This window comes from Aphelocoma coerulescens, chromosome 10, assembly GCF_041296385.1.
Source record: "Aphelocoma coerulescens isolate FSJ_1873_10779 chromosome 10, UR_Acoe_1.0, whole genome shotgun sequence".
Classification (NCBI taxonomy): Eukaryota; Metazoa; Chordata; class Aves; order Passeriformes; family Corvidae; genus Aphelocoma; species Aphelocoma coerulescens.
The window spans coordinates 13,634,253-13,654,393 of NC_091024.1; the positions used below are offsets into that span (position 1 = coordinate 13,634,253).

The 20,141-nt window shown below is 37.9% G+C and overlaps 1 protein-coding gene across 6 annotated transcripts in view; it reads left to right on the forward strand.

The window, feature by feature from the left end:
* The first annotated feature begins 403 nt into the window (after positions 1 to 403).
* TCF12 (transcription factor 12) overlaps positions 404 to 20,141 on the forward strand; it is a 161,481-nt gene continuing 141,743 nt past the window's right edge. For 4 of the 6 annotated variants that reach the window (XM_069025990.1, XM_069025991.1, XM_069025996.1 and 1 more), the window contains exons 1-3: positions 405 to 564; positions 1,601 to 1,701; positions 2,482 to 2,554. In XM_069025990.1, coding sequence (XP_068882091.1) covers positions 1,627 to 1,701; positions 2,482 to 2,554 — 148 coding nt within the window. In that variant the 5' untranslated portion in view covers positions 405 to 564; positions 1,601 to 1,626. Of the gene's footprint in view, positions 565 to 1,600; positions 1,702 to 2,481; positions 2,555 to 20,141 lie in introns of all 6 variants that reach the window. The other 2 variants (XM_069025992.1, XM_069025994.1) reach the window with 2 other exon arrangements.

The window sequence follows — 20,141 nt, forward strand, 5'->3', positions numbered from 1 at the left end:
TAATTTAAACGCCATTTTATTTTGAGCAGTAAGATTGTGTATTGATATATTAAAGGTATTCAGGCGTATTTTAGCGTATGTGAATTCAGGGTGAGTGCGATAATGTATCTTGGGGCACGTGCGTTGCCGGCAGTGCTGCATGTCGAGGTTTGATGTCGGTTTGGCTGAGCTGGGGAGCGGTGGGGAGGGGTCTGTTCCCCTGGGGTGCGTGTTTCCCTGAGCGGCCCGAGGGGACCCGCTTCTCCCCAGATGCTGGGGTGTCCCGGCGCTGCGTCCGGGGGCGAGGCGGGTGCCGGGGCGGCTCCCGGAGATCCCCGCCCGCCCCGGCCGGGAGCGGCGCGGCGCGACAAGGGTTAAGGCGGCGGTGCTCGGCGCGGAGGGATACGGAGCCGGAGCCGTGAACGTGGTGCTGAGGCTCTGTAAGCAAAAAAATGTCCGCCTGAGGGAACCCACAAGTTCCTTCCAGCGGGGGGGGAGCGCTCGGCTCGTCGCCTCCCACCCAGCCCGCGGCCCGCCCGCCGCCGCCGGCCCGGCCCTGGTCACCGGAGCGTACGGGGGCAGCGGGTAAGTGCGGGCGGCCGCGAGAAGTTGGGAGAGAGCGGCGGGGGGAGGGAAGCGGTGGCCGGGCGCTCGCAGGGGCAGAGGCGGCGGCGAGGGGACGGGGCCGCGGGCACGCGGGCGGGAGTGGGGCTGTCCGGGGTGGCGGCGGGGAGGCCGCGAGGGAGGCGGAGGCTCCGCTGGGGAACCCGAGGGACGGCAGCCGGGGCCGGCCGCACGGGTGGCGGGGCGGGCGTGCGGGGGTCTCCGGGCCGCGGACCGCGGGCAGGAGCGAGTCCCCACGGGCGGCGCTCGGCGGCTGCCCGCGGTCATAAAGGACCGGGCGGCTCCGAAACTTGCCGGGGCGCGGGGCCGCCCGGTCCCCCGCGGCGCCCGCCGGCACAAGGGAAGGCGCGGGCCCCTCCCGTCCCCGCCGCCGCACGGGCATTCCAGCCCCCCCCCGCCCGCCCGCTGGTGGCGCGCGCGCCCGGTCCCGCGTGTGCGCGTGCGGCGCGCGGGGGCGGCTCCCGGCCCGCCGCGGTCCCGAGCGCGGAGCGGCGGCCGCGGCCCCGGCCCCCGGTGGGTGGGTCGGGAGAGAGGGGGAGGGGGAGCCGGCACCGGCGGTGGGCGATAATGCTGGGGCAGAGATGGCTCTGCTGAGGCTCGTCCGGCCCCGCTCGTCAGCCCCATTGTTGCGGGGACAGTGAGTCACTTAATCTCTCGCTAATTCTCCGGACCTCGCCGGGCCCTGGCTGTTTATTTGCTTTCGCTTGCCTGGGGGGGACTTAATTCCTCTCGGCGGCCTTTCTGCGGCGTGATCGTGCCTTGCTCGAGCTTGGGGGAGAGGTGGAATGAGGGAGAAGAGGGAGCCTGAGGAAACTTGAAGAGAGTTGGTTAGTTCGGGGAAGCTGCTGCTGCCGACTCCCTCAGCCCGCCCAGCCAAGCGGGGCTCCCCTGGGAGTCTCTACCCCGCCCCAGGGGTGCAGGTACCAGAGGCTCCTCTTCGCCGGGGGCCGGGTTCGCGCCGTGAAGTGCTGCCTGTGCCTCTCTCCCTGTGCCCTAGAAAGGTGATCGGAGGAGAGGAGGAAGATGAATTCCCAGCAGCAGAGGATGGCCGCTATAGGAACTGACAAGGAATTGAGCGACTTGCTGGACTTCAGTGCGGTAGGATATTCTCCGAGGTCTTCTCATGACTTCTCCGTGGTCATGCGAACTAAGGAGCAGGGGCAGCAGCGTGCAGGGCTTGGCTGGGTCTGCCTCAGCCAAGTTGGACACCTGAACTTTGATGTAATGTCTAGACTTCCAGATTTAATACTGTAATACCAGCTGGGTCAATTGGTTTAACTGGTTAAAATCAGGCTGACCCAGTGATGGCATAATCTAATAATTAACGGTGGTTAAGCTGGTGTGTGGCAGTGGCACTTTGGCTCTTGGTTTTTTTTTTCTTATTTAAACAAAAGAAAAATTATTGCCCACAAATAACAGAAGTTATTAATTGGTCTTGGCTTAGAAAATTATAGGTATTTTCTGTGTGATACTTTTAACATACCAAAAAGACTCTTGATTTATAAATATAATAGAAAACTACTGCCTCTTAAATGCTGTCTTTATGCAGTGACTTTATATTTGTAGATCAGCAAGAAATATAATTTGAGTAAAACAATTTAAGACTTTTAACTATTTGAAATTGTCATAGTAGTAATGTCTCCTTTTAATTTTAAGTTGTTTGTGTAGAAATGAGGTTTTAGTCCTATTAATAAATTGCAAGGAGTGCTTCAGCTTATTGGTTTTGTGTGTCTAAACATGCCTCTTGCATTCTGTTTGTTTTCAAGCAGAAAATAGAAAAAAAATTGTTTCCTATTAACCTTTTTTCTGTTCGCATTAATAATTCAACACAGACTTTCAAAGCCAACTAAAACATGTCTTTTTTGTCTTGTTTTGCAGATGTTTTCCCCACCTGTTAATAGTGGAAAAACCAGACCAACTACGCTAGGAAGCAGCCAGTTCAGTGGATCAGGTAGGATGCATCTGAAATACATAATGTTCATCTAACTGGGTCTTGATGTTTCAGCATAGTCTTCATGTTCTCAAAGTATTGTAATCTTTCATTTGTACATATTCTCATAAGATATTCAGATCAGTTAAAGATGTGCTGTTTTGATCTTTATAGCACATTTTGCTAACTTTAACCGTGGTTTTCCTCTATATGTCTTAGACTGTTAGTCACAGTACAGTGAAGTGTTGAGCATCTCTAACCATACTGACATGGAAGTTATATATTTGTTATATTAAAAATGAATGACTGTGTTGTTTTTGTTTGAGAAAATCAAACCTACCTGTTCAATTGAAGAATTTCCTAGCCCCTGTATGAAAGGAGAAAGCTTCTGTAAAATGCCAAATAGTTAAATACTCCTGACTCAAGAACATGTTATTTTTAAATGCAATACTTAAGGAAAACATGAGTTTAATACAATTTTCTAGTACTGTGTAGCTCTCAAAGACTTGACAAGTAGAATTTTCTCATGTTGCAACTTTGTGTGCATCTGGAACACAAGTAACTGTATTTACGTGTTCCATGTGTTTTGTGGCTTCAGTGTATTATCATGGGCTCCACCTAATAGCTGTGTCAGAGACCTTTAAGCTAAGACTGTAATAGGAAATAAGTGCAATTTTAAAACAGATGCTTTATATCATTCCCTGAAGGGAATACTTATTACTTATTAGAAAAGAGAAACCAAAGTAAGTTTCTGATAAAGTAATTTTTTATGTAGATTTATCTTGTTTGAATACAGTGAAGTGATATTTTTGCTCTTGTGGATACAACGAAGTGATGTTTGTGTTTCAGTTAATGAAAATAAATGTTTAGAATGCTAGTAGAGAAGTGGTGGCTTGAAGTTTTGCAGTAACATCCCCCATTTGCCTCTTAGGTTGTCAGAGCTGTTACTTTGAGAGTCCAAATGACACTGCATTTTACTGACACTTGAGAATTTTTGTTTTTAAAAGCATCCTAAAACTTCTCAATTGAGTAATTTTTCAAACTTTCTAGAGACTGTCTCTCACATTTAATTTAATGAAAATATGTAGCAAATGTAATTGTTGCGTACTTGAAGAAGTCTGTTAGGTTTTCTCTTAAAATATATGACTGGCTTTCTCTTCCTTTTTGAAAGAATGTCAAGTTTAAATTAATGTCAATAATAACACAGTAAATCTGTTTTATAATGTGGTTAATATTTAAATTTTCTTAAATGCAAATGTTTAAGAGAGTTGTTTCTCTGAAGCTTGTTTTAAAAGACATTCAGGCACCTAAAACCTAATTGTGGGGAGCACAACCTGAGCATCTCATCCCACTTTGTCTTTGCTTTTCCTGAATGAGTAGAATAATTTTCTGTTGAATAATAAAACTTCCATTTTTACTTTAGGTCTTAGAGCACTGCTAAATACTGTGGCATGTCATATTTGTTGGTAATGCTTCCCTTCCTTTCCTTGGTTTCTTAGTAAAAGAGAGAATGCCAGAATAGTTATTTCTTTAAGAGAAACAGTGTGACTCCTTGAATTTCTTTACCAATATGGTGTATCCTCCCATAAATACCAATCCTGAGTAATACACCGCAACTTCCAAACAAGCTCCAACCTCAGCTGAGTTCCCCTTGGCATGATAGTAGTATATATTGGTGGATTTTCATTAAAAACATTTCTAGTTGTAGAGATTTACTGGTTAGTGGGATTATATGCCCTAATTCTGGTAATGTTATGACCTAAGCCTTGACCTAGGGGGATTACTCTGCAGGAGTGAGAGGTGAGAAACTTCTTCATTAGTTGTGTTCTGAGACAGTATTAAGTGTTGTAGAAAAACTGTGTCAAGATCAGTGATGAAATACAGCATTTAATTTCTAAGTACTTTGATTTAATTGTGCTCTTGATATAATTTTAAGTGTTTTGTAACTTTTAGGACAAACAATACTTGAAAGCTTTTTTTTTAACTGACTAGAGGTCACTTTTTAAAGAGAAACATGAAAAGATGAGGTATTTTGTCCTTTGAGCTATCAAGGACTGAAAATCACACTATGTGGAGATTCCTAAAAAGTACTTCTTTTTTTCTTCGGATGTTGCTGCCTCTTACAGAGACTTTCAGTGGTTTTGTTGGCAATTAGAGAAGTGAAGCTTGCTTTATATCTTTCCCATTAAGCTGAGTTTTATTTTTGTGATATTTTTACAAGCATTCTAAAGGAAAGTGCTTTCTTTCTCTTAGTTGGAATAAGACTGTGTTCATTGTTTTTTTTTTTATTATAGAGCCTCCTCTTTCTCATTTAAACTTACAGTAAGCATCTGAAAACACCTCCCCTCCCCCTCCAACCTGTCAGTGATTTGAGATTCAGCCTAATGGCCCCCATTAAATAGGTGAAGATCAATTGTATGTCTGCATGGCTCTTAAGATCTTAAGACTGTATATTTCTGGAAAATCTTATTTAGAAGGAAGGAATGTTCATTATGCTTTTTCCTTACCCCCCCCCCCCCTTCCTAGTGTAAAAGGACAGATTAGTTACTGTTAAAGGATGGTTAAGTATTGTTTGTTTCTCAGGTGTGGCTTTGTGAAGTGTTGGAAATACTGGGGTGTATGTTACTAATTCTGATTTGCTGTAGTTCTGCAATATTTCTGTTTATTATATTTTAAATATATATGTGTAGTTGGGTTGCATGAATAAAACTGCTAATACAACTGATATATATCTTGTAAGAAATTGTTATAATGGATTAACAGAAGAACATTTTGTTTTGATTAAAAGATAGCTGGGGCAGGCTTGCTTTCTACAGGTCAATCGTTATGAATGAAAGCTGCAGATAAAATAAGTGAACTAATCTGATATATCATAGTATATTATGACAGTAAGTTGTGCAAGCTGCTGATAAAGTCAAATAACTTGGTCAGACTACTGGTGAAAATAAACATATTGGAAAAGTAATGTGATATATAAGCCAGTGAGTTAACCCACAAAATATTCCTTGTCATACCTGTTGTAATTAATTATTGTTTAAAACAGAACTTGTAATTATTTTCTCCTCCAAAACCAACTTATGAAGATAAAGCCATTTCTGTCTTAGAAACTGTAGTAGACGGTGGCAAAGGTCAGAGATTTGTTCTATTTGGCTTTTTAATCAGTCTTTTTTTCAGATTTTATTTAAAATCAAAAATTTCTGTTGCTATTATGGCTAACAGTAGTGTTCATGATTTACAGTGACATTTTGCCTTGTTTTGCTTTTGTCTAAGCTACCACACATATGCCAATACGAACTTGGATGGTTACTGATTTTACCCAACACCCTTTATTTATTACAGTAATTCCATTAATAACCAATATCACAATATGCAGGTGCCTGCCATAAGCAATAGTAGTGCAGTTTTCCTATGGTTTTTTGTAGATTTGATCTCAATCTCAGTCTTTTCCGTAACTGATTTTTTTTTAATCTCAGGTTTGGTACCCTAAAATAAATCCCTTTTTTTTTTTTTTTTGTCTTTTGCAAAGAAGAGTAAATCCAAGGCAATGTTTTTCTCTGGCCTACCATTTTCAATTTACTAGCTTCTTCAGCATACTAATAGCATTATTTATTATTTTTACGTGTGGCTGTGCACGTGCATCTATGCGGTATCCATCAAAGAGATGAAGTAAGAAAATGTGGATGTAGCAGAAAAGAGGGATAAAAGTTTAAAGTAAGAGGTACAGTTTAAGAGCTAAGTTGTCAATATATGACACCTCTCTTGCCTACAAGATTTTTCTGAAGTTCATGAAAAATAAATATACACATTTGAGTGTGAACAGCTTTGGCCACAAATCTTGTGTGTACCCAGACATTCCTCATACATGCAAAAACTTCTGAATGTGTCTGTTTAGATATCTGTATTGCTTTGGTCCCCTTTGATGCAAGTTCAAGAGACTGGCTGCCCTTTCCACTTCTCTCTACTAAGGTACTGAGTTTGTAAGGGGTGCATTGGATTGAGATAGGCCACTAATTAGTGGCTTGATGCAAAGACCATTTAAGTTGATAGCCTGCCATTAACCTGAGTGTCCCTAAATTAGGGCCATGTGTCTTGAGAATGGACACAATGGCAATTCTTGAGCAGGTCTATTAACGCAGTGTTTTCAAAATTAACAAAACCTGACTTTGTCAGTCCTGTAAACTCTTACTTCCTTTTTAATTTTTCATCAGCAATTCCTTGTAAAAGAAACAACAACAAAAAAAAACAATTAAAAGAAGTTGGGAGAGTTACCTGGATGGGCAATGGTTTAGATATTCTGTTCATTGATCTATGCAAGTGCTGAAGAGAAAAGGCACTCTTATTGTGTATTAAATGCTAGAAATCTGGAGTGGTCTGTTAAACATTAGGTCATGCAGCAGCGTAGCTTTGTCATTATTTTTAATTTTTTGGCGTCTAGTTTGTCCTCTAGCTTCATTAAAGGTGAACCAGCAGACCTTGTAACCTGGTATTTCATCTTTGGTCTGAGGGATGCTGAGTTCTGCCCTCTTCTGAAGAGCCTTGGGAAAGTTGAAGAAGCCTTGAAAGCAGAAGAAGCCTTGAAAGCAGAAGGGTATCCGTGGCTTCTTTACCTTCTATTTTTTTGTAGGGGAGACCCATGGATTACTCTTCAAATTGGCCAAATGCAAGTGAGATCAAGATTTCAGTCTGGATCTCTCACCTGTTGCATTTAGAAACCTGAAGGGTGAGGCAGAGCCAGTAAATACATGGCTCTGCAGCTTGCCTGTTGGCAGCTCCTGTCTCACTGTTGCTGTCTCCTTTCCTCCTTCCATTCCTGGCCTTTGGAAAGATAAATTACTAGGCACTCCATGAAAAGTCTTGAAAAGTATAGCATATATTCCTGTGTAATACAGCTTCCATACTCCTGTTTAAGACAGAGAAGGGGAAAAAATGTTGGAAAGTAGAGAGAACTGACAACCCAGCTTTAAAGCAGTGTTTTGCATGGTGTTTGTGGTCATATGGATATTGGGATCTTGGAGAATGAGGAAAAAGAGAGAGTTACTGAAACAGCTCAGTATTCTGAATCTAGTTTGGTGAGCAGAGAAATAGATGTTAGTCCATCATTCATTGTTGTTGACTTTGATTTTGAAAGATGACGGTATGAACCTCATGACAACTGGTCAGAAATTCTTTGCTGTTTTCCAAATAGATGATTTGAGAATTTTTTGTAGTGCTGGCCTGTCTTCTGTTTAGAGATAGATTTGACACCGTTTATAAGGGAAACTGACTTTTGCTGTGTTGGTGTGTAGAAAGCATTCTTTCAAAAAGTTAATCCTGTATTTTCATCAACTTTTTCCTTGGGTGAGAGCAGCAGTGTGGTCATTGTGTTACAGGCACAGCGTCCAACCTCCAATGCCCATATAAATGTTACTACTTCGGGATGCAAGGAAGATCTTTGCTATGTTATTTCTGGATGGCTTCAGAAGATCTGGGATTGCAGTAGTGCCTTGTCCTTTCCTGATGTGGAACTACCTTGGATAGGGTACCTTCCACCATCAGCCTCCCCCTAGCCAGTAACTGTGTTCTGGCCAAATGTTTCTGATCTACTGTAGGTGATGAAGAGTATTCAGATGCTTTGGAGAGTGGTCTTAATGGCATGTGGGAAGGAATATGATTTGAAATTTTGTATTTATCCAGAAAGCAGTATTGATAGAAATGTAAATGCGAGGACTAAAGGTTTGGATAAAAAGAAGGAAGAGAAGTATGAATGAGATTCTTATGTATTTGTGCATCCTTTAATGTCAACGGGACTTGTAATCTTTCCCTGTAAAAAGTTTTAGCTTTTTTGGGGGGGGTTTATTTGTTTATGGTCTCTTTTTGATCTTTAGCAAAGGAATTTCATGTTAAAAGCTTGTCATTCATACGTGCTTGCCAAAGTTCCCCTCCCCCCACTTCTTTCCAGCTGTCACATAAAGAGGATTTAACCCCTTAGTTGTTTTGCTATCAAGTTGCTATGACAGCTGTTTGTCTCAGGTAATTCTACTTCATCCATAGCTGAGCCTGCAGATACCATTGTATGAGTTTCTGTTAATCTACCCTATACTCCACTATGAACTTGGTAAACTATATTTTTGTGGAATTCCTAAAGGAATAGTGTAACTTTTTCATGGTTCAACATAGGGTGTATTTATGAAGAGAAGGATGTTGAAGGCAGTAATATACTACCATCCCACTTAGTATGACTGAAGTTCATGGAGACTGTTTTTAAAATGGGAAGCTGCACATAAAGAGAAATAGTTTGTTAGACTTCTTGAAATGACCTCTCTTGCCCATGGAGATGCAGTTCATTTTGTTACTCTGGTGCTGAAGGATTGTTTTTGGGAAAACAGCACTGAGTGTTTTCAGAACTTTATAAAATTTATTAAAGTACCCACAGAACCAGATGTGATCTTTGACATATAATAATAACATAAGTCTTCTATCCTAAATTTACTTTATTTCATGATCTTGTTTATTGAAACTGAATTTTCAAGTATGAAAATTAGTATTTATTTTTAAGTATGTTCTCTAAACCTTTTTTTTAGAGCCATTGTCTAGTTTAATGTGTTAGCACTTCTTCAGAAGTACATAGCAAAACTTGATTGGTTTTCTATGTTCTCCTGTGAGGTCACTAGATTTTAAGTAAATAAAGAAATAAACAAAGGCAGTATTTTCTTTTGCATGTGAATTATTTGGAGGTTGTTATTGAATATGCATAACTAGTTTTAAATAGTGTCTTCACCTCAATCACTTTTGGTTATTAAACATTTTGGGAAAAGGGGGGGAAGTATATTAGTTCAGTTAAATATTATCATTCTAAGGATAGGAATTTTATTTTTAATATCAGAGGGTTTTTTCCGGTGTTAAATTGTAATATAATGGCCACTCCCTCATTTTGTGGGTTTTGTTTGCTTTTTGTTTATTTTTTAATTAATTTGAAAATTTAGAAGTCCCCAGTTGTATTGTATACCTCAACCTGATGATTTGGAGGTACTTTGTGGTACTTGATGGACTTTTAAAATACTACAATGCATTATTTACTAGTGGTTGTAGGGGTAAAGTTGTTTTTTATTTTTTTCTATTACGAGTCTAAGATGAGATAATGATAATTTTTTTTAATGTCTTGAATGAATGCCTTGTTTTTTCATCTGTAAAACAAAACTGTGTTTGTAAATACAACATTTGAAAACATAAAGGACGTACTTCTTCGGTGAAGATGTTAACTGAATACCAAGAATGATCAGAAAGAGTAGCTTTTGTTATATTTATAATATCTCCCTGTTTTCAGAGGATAATGAGGCTAAAAAGTACCCAATCAATCTTCAGGACTTTGTTAGAATCTTGTATGCTAGAGATGCGATTTATTACTTTTTTTAAGAAAGGGCTGAAATTGCTTTAAAATGCATAAACTTCATGTTCTTACTAGTGTAATGCAGAAAAGTCTTGCTTGATCACACCAGAATAATTGTTGCTGGTGTTTTAAAGTAGGATTTGGAATTGGGGGGGGGAGGGGTAAAGTCTTGACTGAAAATGTTTACTTTGCAGCCCTGTCAGTAGGGTAATGCTCTCTTTGAATGGTAGTAAAAACTTACCATAGAACTAAGTAAAGTTTGTCTTGGGCAGGCAAGATGTACAATTTGATATTAGGGTTATGGAACTGCATTTAAAAGATGGTTTAAAAGTGTACATTTTTGTTATGGTAGCAATTTATTGCTAAGTGGGAAATCGGTAGATTCTTTTTTTATATAGAGCTGGCAATTTTTTTTTTCCTGAAGTAAATTTTGTTTATTGCAGTCAACCTGATATCTTGCTCCTAATCTTCTACAGAGGTTGCCTATATGGTTTTTTGTAAGCATGTGAGATATTTGTTACACTTTTCAAGTTTTCTTTTTTTTTTGGTAGCAGATTTTGTTGGGTTTTTGTCTGTGCCAGTTGTAGTTACAGAGATGGTGATATCTCTGTGTCTTGATCAGGTTGTTAGTTGTGTGGACTTCTAGTAAGAAGTTGAACCACTTGCTTTCTACTGTACTTTTCATGAATAAAATTGTGGACACATTTTGTGTTTGCCTTGTCTCTGTAAGAGATCTTTGCTGTTGCTGAAGCAGTGGTAACACAGCAAAACTTAGACTGGGCTGGAGTTTTATGTTGAAATGTGCTCTGAGCCATATTTTGTGAAAATTGTATTTTGGATGGTATATTTTTTTTTCTCTATATTTAAAAAAAAATATTAAGATGAGTAGGCTGAACTAATTGTTAGAAAAACATACCTAGTTAATCAAAATCCAAATTTGGCTATTTCAAGTTGTACATTTTGCAGGTAAAGTGCAAATGAGTGTCAGACCACAAGTGTGTATGTTCTGTGTTTTAAATTGAGTTTTAAACACATTTTACCCTTAATTCAGTATAAACAAAAAAATCAGGAGGTATTTTTAGTCTTCTGTAGGAGAATGGAATTCACTGCATATATTTTTTATTTTTTTGTTTACTTGAATGCAAGATACTATTGTCTTGGTGTTATCCCAAGAGCTATTGTGGCTACCCTATGAAATGATTAAATCAGACGGCTTCACTTGTAGGACAAACATTTTTCATATTGTGGTTTTTCGACCATTTTCAATGCGACACCTATCCCATTCCAGTTCTTTATGCGGCAACTTCATGAGTCATAATCCTTGCAAAAGAACACAGCTTAAAATAATCACTGATTGTTTCTTTGCAATTCTATTCACTGCCCACTGCAAATAAATAAGAGCAGAAACTACAATATCATTTAATCCTTTACTGTTTGCTTTTGACGTGCAAAATATTCTCTTGTAATAGAGAAGTAATCCATAAGGAGGGTAGCTGCTCTTTCATCTTCCTGAATGCTAAATGAAGCCAAGGCTTTTATGAAGAGATGGTGATTTAATGAAGATGACCGAGTTTTGCAGTAATGAAAAGCTTTTGTGTATTTCTAAAACTGATGTCTGGTGCTTACTACTGTAGAGCTCAAATGGCTGTATTTTGTAGTATGTCTTTGCAAGATTAGTGCTTGTGATGTTTAGATGCAAGGGGATTGAATGGAATGGTAATGCAAAAATTTTCTCTTAGCTGGATTTTATAAAACAAATGTACATTTCTGCCAATTCGTGTGTAAATGCATGTAATGTCTGGCATGTGTTCTCTGGTCTGTGTAATACTTTTATTTTGGTAACCTTGAAAATATCTCTGATATCATATTCCCTTACCAGAGGACAGCAATAAGCGCACAAAAAAGTCAAGCATAAACTTTGTCAATACTACTTGTGACAGGAACATCTGAATTAGATACTTGCAAGTATTTGTAAGATGTTGAATTTAAAAGCTCCTCAACTAAAAAAAATCCCCCCCAAAATACCCAACCAAAACCAAAACAACAACACAAAAAATATAAACCAAAAAATCCAATAAAAAACCCTTAAAAAACCTCTCAAAAATGCTAACTCAAATAAAACACAAACAAACTAAACCCCCCATATTTCTTCCCCTCTCAGTTGTTAATTTTATTAGTTTATTTGAAATATTTTTTTAACAATCTGTAATATTACTTCTTGCAAAGCAAGTTAGATAATGCCTGATACTTCAAAAGGAAGAAGAGAGAAGCTTTAAAGAATGCAAGACCATATCTTTTCCAGCACATACACCCAACAGTCTTACCAGGCCTTCAGTATGTAAGGGCTGTACAGTACAACCAGAAGTAATCTTAAAAGGGGCTGAACTATTTTAGGCATTGTCAGAAACAAAGAGAATGCAACCATGTTAGTCTTCATTGTATACAGGAAAGATATATCTGATTGTCTGGGGTGAATGAACTTAGGTGAGCAACAACAGGCAGGATGTTGTCTGTTTTTGTAAACTAATGTAATAAAAGTGCAGAAATGGATAAATAACTTGAATTTCCTTGTGGCACTTTTTAATGGCTGGTCCCTATGTAGTAGTATACAAATTCTTACAAGTGTATACTACTTACAAGTAGTATATGGGATGCTTAAAACTCAGCATGTTTGGGGATTAAATCTCAAGATGTCAAGGGTGTGTGTTTGTGAATACATTTCTGGCTAGAAGGTGAAGCATTGTAAAAGATTGTTTGGGTTTCTTTGTAGAGTAGTAGAACTAGAGTTTGTAGCCATGTGTGTCTGTTATACTCTTTAAATCCACTTTATTTTAAGTTACTTGTTGAGTACTGAATAATGGTTTCAATAATTTGCTTCTTTACTATGTACTAACCCTTCCTTTTTCCTTTATCCTCATCCTATTAGGGGAAATTGGGACCAGAAACGGGGTAAATGCCTGCATATAGGAGATGGTGTGTAATGCAATTTATATTCTATGCTAATGATAATATGCTTTTTGGCCTTTAAATAGTCTAAATTTGTTTAATAAGGCAAATGGTATTTTTTCTCCTAGATGCAGCAGTTTATAGGCAGGGATCCTAAGTGCCCCATGGACTATCCTAAAAGCCCCCTGCTTTGTACCTTGCATTTCTGCAAGTGCTAACTGGCATGTGTATGACAGAGTGACTTGTGCTGCAGCGAGCACTCAGTCGGAGTTTGGCCATCTCTCCTGAGTGTGTCACAGGTTGTCTCTGAATTGGATCCTGGAGAACATGCTGTTGCCATAGCAATGAAAGTCCTTCTGAAGGCAGGATTCCTGGCAGAGCTCTTGCATCTCCTGAAGTGCTTGGTGCATTGATCTGAAAGTACCTTGTCAGTATTAGTACATAGCTGGAGTAAAAAGAGCGGGAAGCAGAGATTTCCTTGAAATATGTTATTTCCTTCTTTGGTTGCTTGAACCCAATGTTCATAAAGCTACAGCTTTTTAAAATCTTTCTTTGTGATTTTTTTGTGTATTTAACATACTTTACTTGAATGCACTTAGAGGTTGAGTGGTTCTAACAGCTAACCAAGGTTTATTGCAAAAGTATCACTGTCTGAGTTTCTCACAGTATTTGTCCCTTTTAGTGCCTTGAAGAAATATTTTTTGAGGATTTCATCCATAATTTTGGTTAGTGCAAAACAGTTGGGAAAATACACGGCTTCATTCATCATCCTTTTTTCATTCCTGTTTTTGTTTTTTATAGATAAAATGGTTGTCTTGCTACCATATTATTTATAAATGTGACACTAATGGGGGAGAATCACAGAGATATAAAGATCTGTATTTGGCAAATATATCTTACATAGGATCCCTTTTTCAGCAAACTTGGCTAGATCTTTATGTATAAATGCTTCCTCCTCAGACTGTAGTTACCAAATGTTAATTGTTTTAAAATTAAGAAAAGGCTATACGTTTATTGTCTCACATCAGATAATATAGTTTTGGGGCTTTTTCATGTGAAGTTTTTCCTCAAGATGAATTGTGGGAAATCAGAGACAATTTCTAGAGCACAGATGCTCTAGACAGCTGTAATATTCATTTCTACATGTGCTGTGAGGATGGAGTTGGTTAATTTTTTGCTTATTTAAGAAGATAAAAAAAAAATTAAATCTGAAGAATTCAAAGAAAAAGTGGAATTTTTTAAAGTTTGGAGACAATGTGATTAACACTGTACAGCATATTTTTTTATGTGGACTAGGACGTCCATGTGTAAGTATTTCTTTTATATTGAAGGAGCCTCTAGATGAGATGAGTTCTGAAGTTATCCATATAGCTTGCTCCATCCTTTACATCTGTTTATGTAACACAGTCTTTAGCTCTATCACTTTCCCTGAAATAGATAAAAGTGAGAATTAAGCAAACACTTCATTCTTCGTTTTTCTCCTTCCAAGTGAAATTAAGGAAGAATGAAATTAATACTTTATTTGTACTTGAAAAAAACTTTGTCTGCTGCAGCAGATGTGTGCATGTGCCGTACTAGTGATCTTTAGCTTGGGTTTTGTTGTTCAGTCTCTGTCTGCCCTTGCCCCTTTCTAAGAGCAGGAAAGCAGCATAGCTCCAGGTTGGCTTGGCCTTGGGAAGCATTGCTGAGCTGCTGCTCTAAGCAGTTCAGACAGGACTTGTTACTTACAGTTTCTACATGTGTTGGCCTAACCTGCATAGACAAGTTGTGGTGTAAGTGGCCTTGGCATGAGGACCAGATCCTGTACTAAGGAGAGGTCAGCATTGATTACAAGGAGAGTATGAACCAAGGGAATTGGACTCTGCAAGGTCTCTGCTTGTCGTTGTTTTCCCCTTTTAAGCAAATTTAATGCTGCCTCAGCGGACATGTGTCCTAAAGCTCTCCAGCTATCCTTGGGAACGAACACAGCATTAATAACCCCAAGTATCCTCTGACTGTTGTGCCAGTTGGTCTCAAGTCACGTTTGGGAATAAAAGGTCTTTCACAGCTCCAACAAATGTTCTATTTATGTGTCCTTTTAGCCTTTGAGTCAGTACCGATTGAGTAGGCACTGTTTTTGGGATTGTGGCAGTAGGGTCACTTACATACATTGAGATAAGCTCATTGTGTTCTGAATATGTAAGTGTGTATAAATACTGGCCTGATTTTGTCAGCGTTAACAAAGATAGCATTTAAAATGGATTTAGTATGAGAAGTTAGGTATTTATCTTTCTAAATTCTAATTCTGAAATAATTTTCTACTTGTATGACTAATCCTTAAATGAAAGGCACAGATCATTTAATTCATGTAACAAGCTTCCATATAAAGATATTAAATGCTTTTCAATATTCTCTGGTTTTATAATCTATACTATTGTTTCATTGGATCTGTTAAATTATAGGAACGTGGAATACTAAGTAATGAGCAAAATACAATATTCAAGAAATGTGATTTTTTTTGTCTGAATGACTTTTAATTCATATATAAAAATTCACTAGGAATAGCAAAATCCTAGGAAATATTATTACTCGCTTAGTGCTGTATTTTTGTAAAACTGTAAAATTTTGTAGAAAGTTAAAGCAGACTTTTTATTTCCCTTAAAAGCTTTTGTCAAGATTGTATCATTGCATAATGAAGAAAAGATATTCTTGAGTTTTAAAGGACATAGCAAAGAGGCTAAAATTTCTGTTCCTGTTTTGCTACATTGTTGAGGAACTGCCTTTCTTTTTTCGTTTTCTATTTTCTGGTTTCCTCAGCTATAAAATGGGGGCTAGTGTTTACACTGCAGAACAGACAAGAAGTGTTTTTGAACTTGCTCAGTTCATGTAAAGGTAGTCTTGGAATGGGTTAGTATCAATAACCTCACATGACCTAAGCAGAGTTAAATTAGCTTGCACTGTTTTCATTGTCAATATTCACTCCCTCCTTTTGTATTTAGTTTGATGTCTCTGCTTGTTTAATTCAATCTTTTAGTTATCTTGATCAAGTTTTTGGCTTTTTATTCAGTTCAGTTCTTGCTGTATCTGCTATACAGCTTCTTAAATGTACACTGTTACTTAAAAATGTGGAAATGCAAATTTCAGTCTGGGACTCATATCAACATTGTAGAAACTGTTTCAGCACACCTTCACAGATTACATATGGGTCTCATTTCTGTAAATTTTATTTGAATCTTATCCAAATAAGAAAACACAGATAAACACATTTGCCCAAATTTCTTCAAGGAAAAAAATTTTTAGTCTAAAAAGGTTTCTGGATACATAAACAGAAAACAACCCTGTCCATAGCTATCCTTTGTATTTAATGGATTAAATTCACTTTGACAGCTGGATATATGTACCAGTGTCTAGCCTATGGCCATGATCTAATAATCATGGATATGGTAACAAGTCGTCTAAAAAGATTCAGTAATCAAGTGGGTTTTTTGACAAAACCTACTCTGACTGAAACAAGAGATGAAGCTGTGTTAAATGTGGCTGTATTTGCTACTGTATCTGTATTCTGAATACTTAAAAAATATCCTTTGGGTTGTTGTAGACAGAACCTACACTCTAACAGCACTGGAAAAGCTAATTGTGCTGCAATGGAGTGCGTCTTAAAGTTAGGAAACAAATTTGATTTAACCTAAGGATCATGAAAAACTTAGTTTCAAACCAATAATTTTTACTTCCCCTGAAGTGCTTTTTAACTTGTTTGTTTCTTCTGTCATAAAAATAGTTGTATATCATTAAATGGAGCTTTTTGTGAAATAGATGATTTTTATATCATAATTCTGGTATGTGAGGGGAAGTTCAGGAAGTACTGATGAGTAAATACGTGTCAAAGGGGAAGACTTCACTACAGATGTTTTGAAAACAAATACTTCACATATTAACAGAGCACTTTGGTCTCAGTTCCATTTGATTAATGAAACCTATTCTGTTAGTAAATATTATTTAAGAGAAGAACAGTGTCTTGGCCCTCAAACAATTCTTTGAAACTCAAAATTCAACTACTGTGTTTTGCCAAACTAGCCTGTTGTGACTCCTGTTTTATGTTTGGTTCTAGCTTTTGGGGAAAAAAAAAAGCTGCTGTAAACCTCATGAAAATCAACGAGGTTGGGATAAAAACAAGTGATCCAAACTTTGTAGCTTTATCCCTTCTTTTATTTTAAATGGAATTTCTGATATAACTAGTAGGAACAGTATTTTAGAAAACACTGAAAGGGAGAGAGTGCAAATGAATTTAAGGAATGAAACATTTCTTTAGGAAGGTGAGCTAACTATTGACCCCAATTTATAGATTACATTTCATCAGCTTCTGAATGTGATACTTATTTTGAGTGGTTTTGTTTGGTTGTTTTTTTGTTTTGTTTTGTTTTGTTTTTTGGGTGATTTTGTTTGTTGGTTTTTGCGGTTTATTTGTAATTCCTGTCTAGTTTACCATCTCTTTGTAATTTGAGAGGTTTGAGGTACTTATTTTTAACTTCACAGCAGCTTTAAGGAGAAATAAGATGTTTACACTGAAGCAAGTATTTAGCAAGTACTAGTATTTTAGACAGAAAGCTGGGGAAATCAGGAAGCAGAGGTATTTTCCAGGGAAGCCCATAAGATTATCTGGTTGAAACTGTTAGTGTGGAAAGGCTATTTGCTTTGTGACTGATGTACAAGAAACTTTGGAGATTCTTACCTTTTCATTTCTTGTTAATGTGCAAAATATGCATTTGATCCTTGCCTGTTTTAGTATTGTAGATTGGTGTCTTCAGCTTGTTTTTGAAGAATGTATGGTTTTAAGTGGTAATGAAACAGAATATGAAAGCTTTCATAATTATTAATTAATTTATTAATAAACTTTCATGTTTATTTTGGTATGATTGTGTTATCCAAAAACTTAAAATGAATCTTAAGAGCATCAACATTTGTAAAAAGGAGTGATTACCTTTGAAGCCAGGAAATAAAGAACTACTGTGCTCTCGGGTTCTTCATGCAGATGACCACATCCACTCCCATGTGATTACTATTGTCCACTACCAGATTTTGTTACTGGTTAAGGTAGTTGAGGATGTCTTTCTTCTGGACTTGATGTGAGTACTTCTTAATTTCTGAAATAATTATTTTTGACTAAAAACTTAGTTTTCAGTTCAAAGGCAAAAAAAAGAGGGTGTTAAAGAATTACTGAGTTTTATAGCAGTTTGTTAGTGGTGCTGCTTCTACTAGTAAGTGTTAATGGCATCAATAAAACTTTGCTAATGTAATTGCCATTGGGTAGCAAGGAGAACAGTAAACTTGTTTTACTTGGGGTAGATTTGAATTTGGATGTTTGGCTGAAGTTTATTAATTTTTAAATTTTATTTGGTCATTTGCATTATCCTGTGCTTAGTTTCATCCATGTGGATAATACAGTTAACGGTTCCTGGGTGTGTGTGCTTCCTCCAGGCATTTGTACAGTATTAACCAAAGGAATGCCAGTCCTGAACACTGTATTCTGTGTTGTGTTTTCCAGTTAGGCTTTCTAATATCTGTTGATGGACAAAATGTGCAGGGACAATCCAGTAACTTTCTCTTTCATTACTGCTTCTTGTGGTGTGATTTAAATTTTTTTTATGGGGATGTCTTTAACAAGAAAAGAAAGTGGGCAGAGAAAAAAAAAGTGTGTGGACATAAATACTAAGAATAGTGACTGTGTTCTGGAGTACAGTTTGATTCACTTTTACTGTAAGGATATTCTTTGAGAATGCCTCAAGATGGTCGTAATCACCTTTGAGCAGTTTTAAATATTTTTCCTTTTAAAAATAACTTGTATTAAAGTTCCTTCTCACACACACGTATTTCTGGAAATGTACAACTGAAAATGTAAGTGGGAGGCACAGCAGCGTCTGCAATCACCCCTGAAACAGTGATAGATTTAGTGTTTTGAGACTTTGCATTCCCATGGGGCTGTAGATAGGCTTTTGAGTTGTTTTTACCCTGCTTTTTCCTCTGAAACTTCATGATGGATTAAATTTGAATGCAGACACATTAAAAAAACCAACTTGTTTCCAGTCCTTTTGGAAATGATCTTTGAAATGTACAATATATAGAACTAATTTGCATGCATCTGGAATGATACTATTGAGAATTATATTATTATTTCTTCATAGGAAGTTTGTTGAACTTATTCAGATAAGATCTAGGGCTGCAGGGAAGAACTTAATTTCTCAGCAGTCTGGTAACTTCTTTGGAAATACAGGCCACCATTATGATAAAATAGAAATTTGGTATCTGTACTTCTTGTGTGAAGACTATGCCTTTGTTGGTTTCCTTTATGCATTTTCTGTTTTCCTTTAAAAAAAGCAAAACTAACAACCAACTTAATGTAAAGCATGCTTACATGTGTGAAATTCCATGTTGTGTTCTGTAGCAGCAGTAGTAATGAACAAATTGAAAGTGGAACATGGTGCTAACAATGCCAGTAATGCAAGTTTGATCCCCATACAGTTCATTAACTTAAGGGTTGAGCTTGATGATCCTTTTGGGTCCCTTCCAACTCAGAATATTCTGTAATTCTGTGAAAAAACACAACTATCTGGTGTCCTGCTGCTGTCAACACTGGAATATCTGGCCATCTTTTTGAATTCTTTATTCTTGATTACTTTTTCCTCTGACCTTAAGGAATTGATGGAGTACATCCAGTTCGTACTTTCTTTGTTAGTTTTCCCGGATTTTAGATAATTTGCCTTTCTTTCAGTTCAGTTAAAGATGTAGCTTTTGATCAGTGAACATGTCAGTGATATTACCTGGTTTGTAAGTCAAGCACTTACATACCTGGTTTAGTTGGGGGAGTTCATTGGAATCCTGTATAGACTGCAGAGGTAATAGTGATATTGTAAAGTTACTGCAAGACTAAGTAGTTTATATATTATATAATACAGTAGTGTCATTACCTTTATTCAGACAGTATTTTGCTGTTGAAATGTAGTTTGGATGCTGGCTTAATAATCGTGTACTATTGAAATCACTTGCATGCTTGTAGTTTTTACTCTTCACTTTGTATATAATTTCACATGGTCTCAGACATTTTGGGACTATTGTTTTGAATTCTAGTTATCTCTATGCTGTAACATTTTCTTTTCAGGATTTCTGTAAAGGGTGTCAGTGAACAGAAGTTATTGGCATAATGGCTCCAATTGTGCAAATAAATCTTCTGTTGCTGTCCCACAGTGAACAAGCCTTTGCTTTAAGTGGCCTGTCTGGTTTTCTTCCTGCCTGTGAGTGATAGGAGTCAAGCTGGCTGGGAGC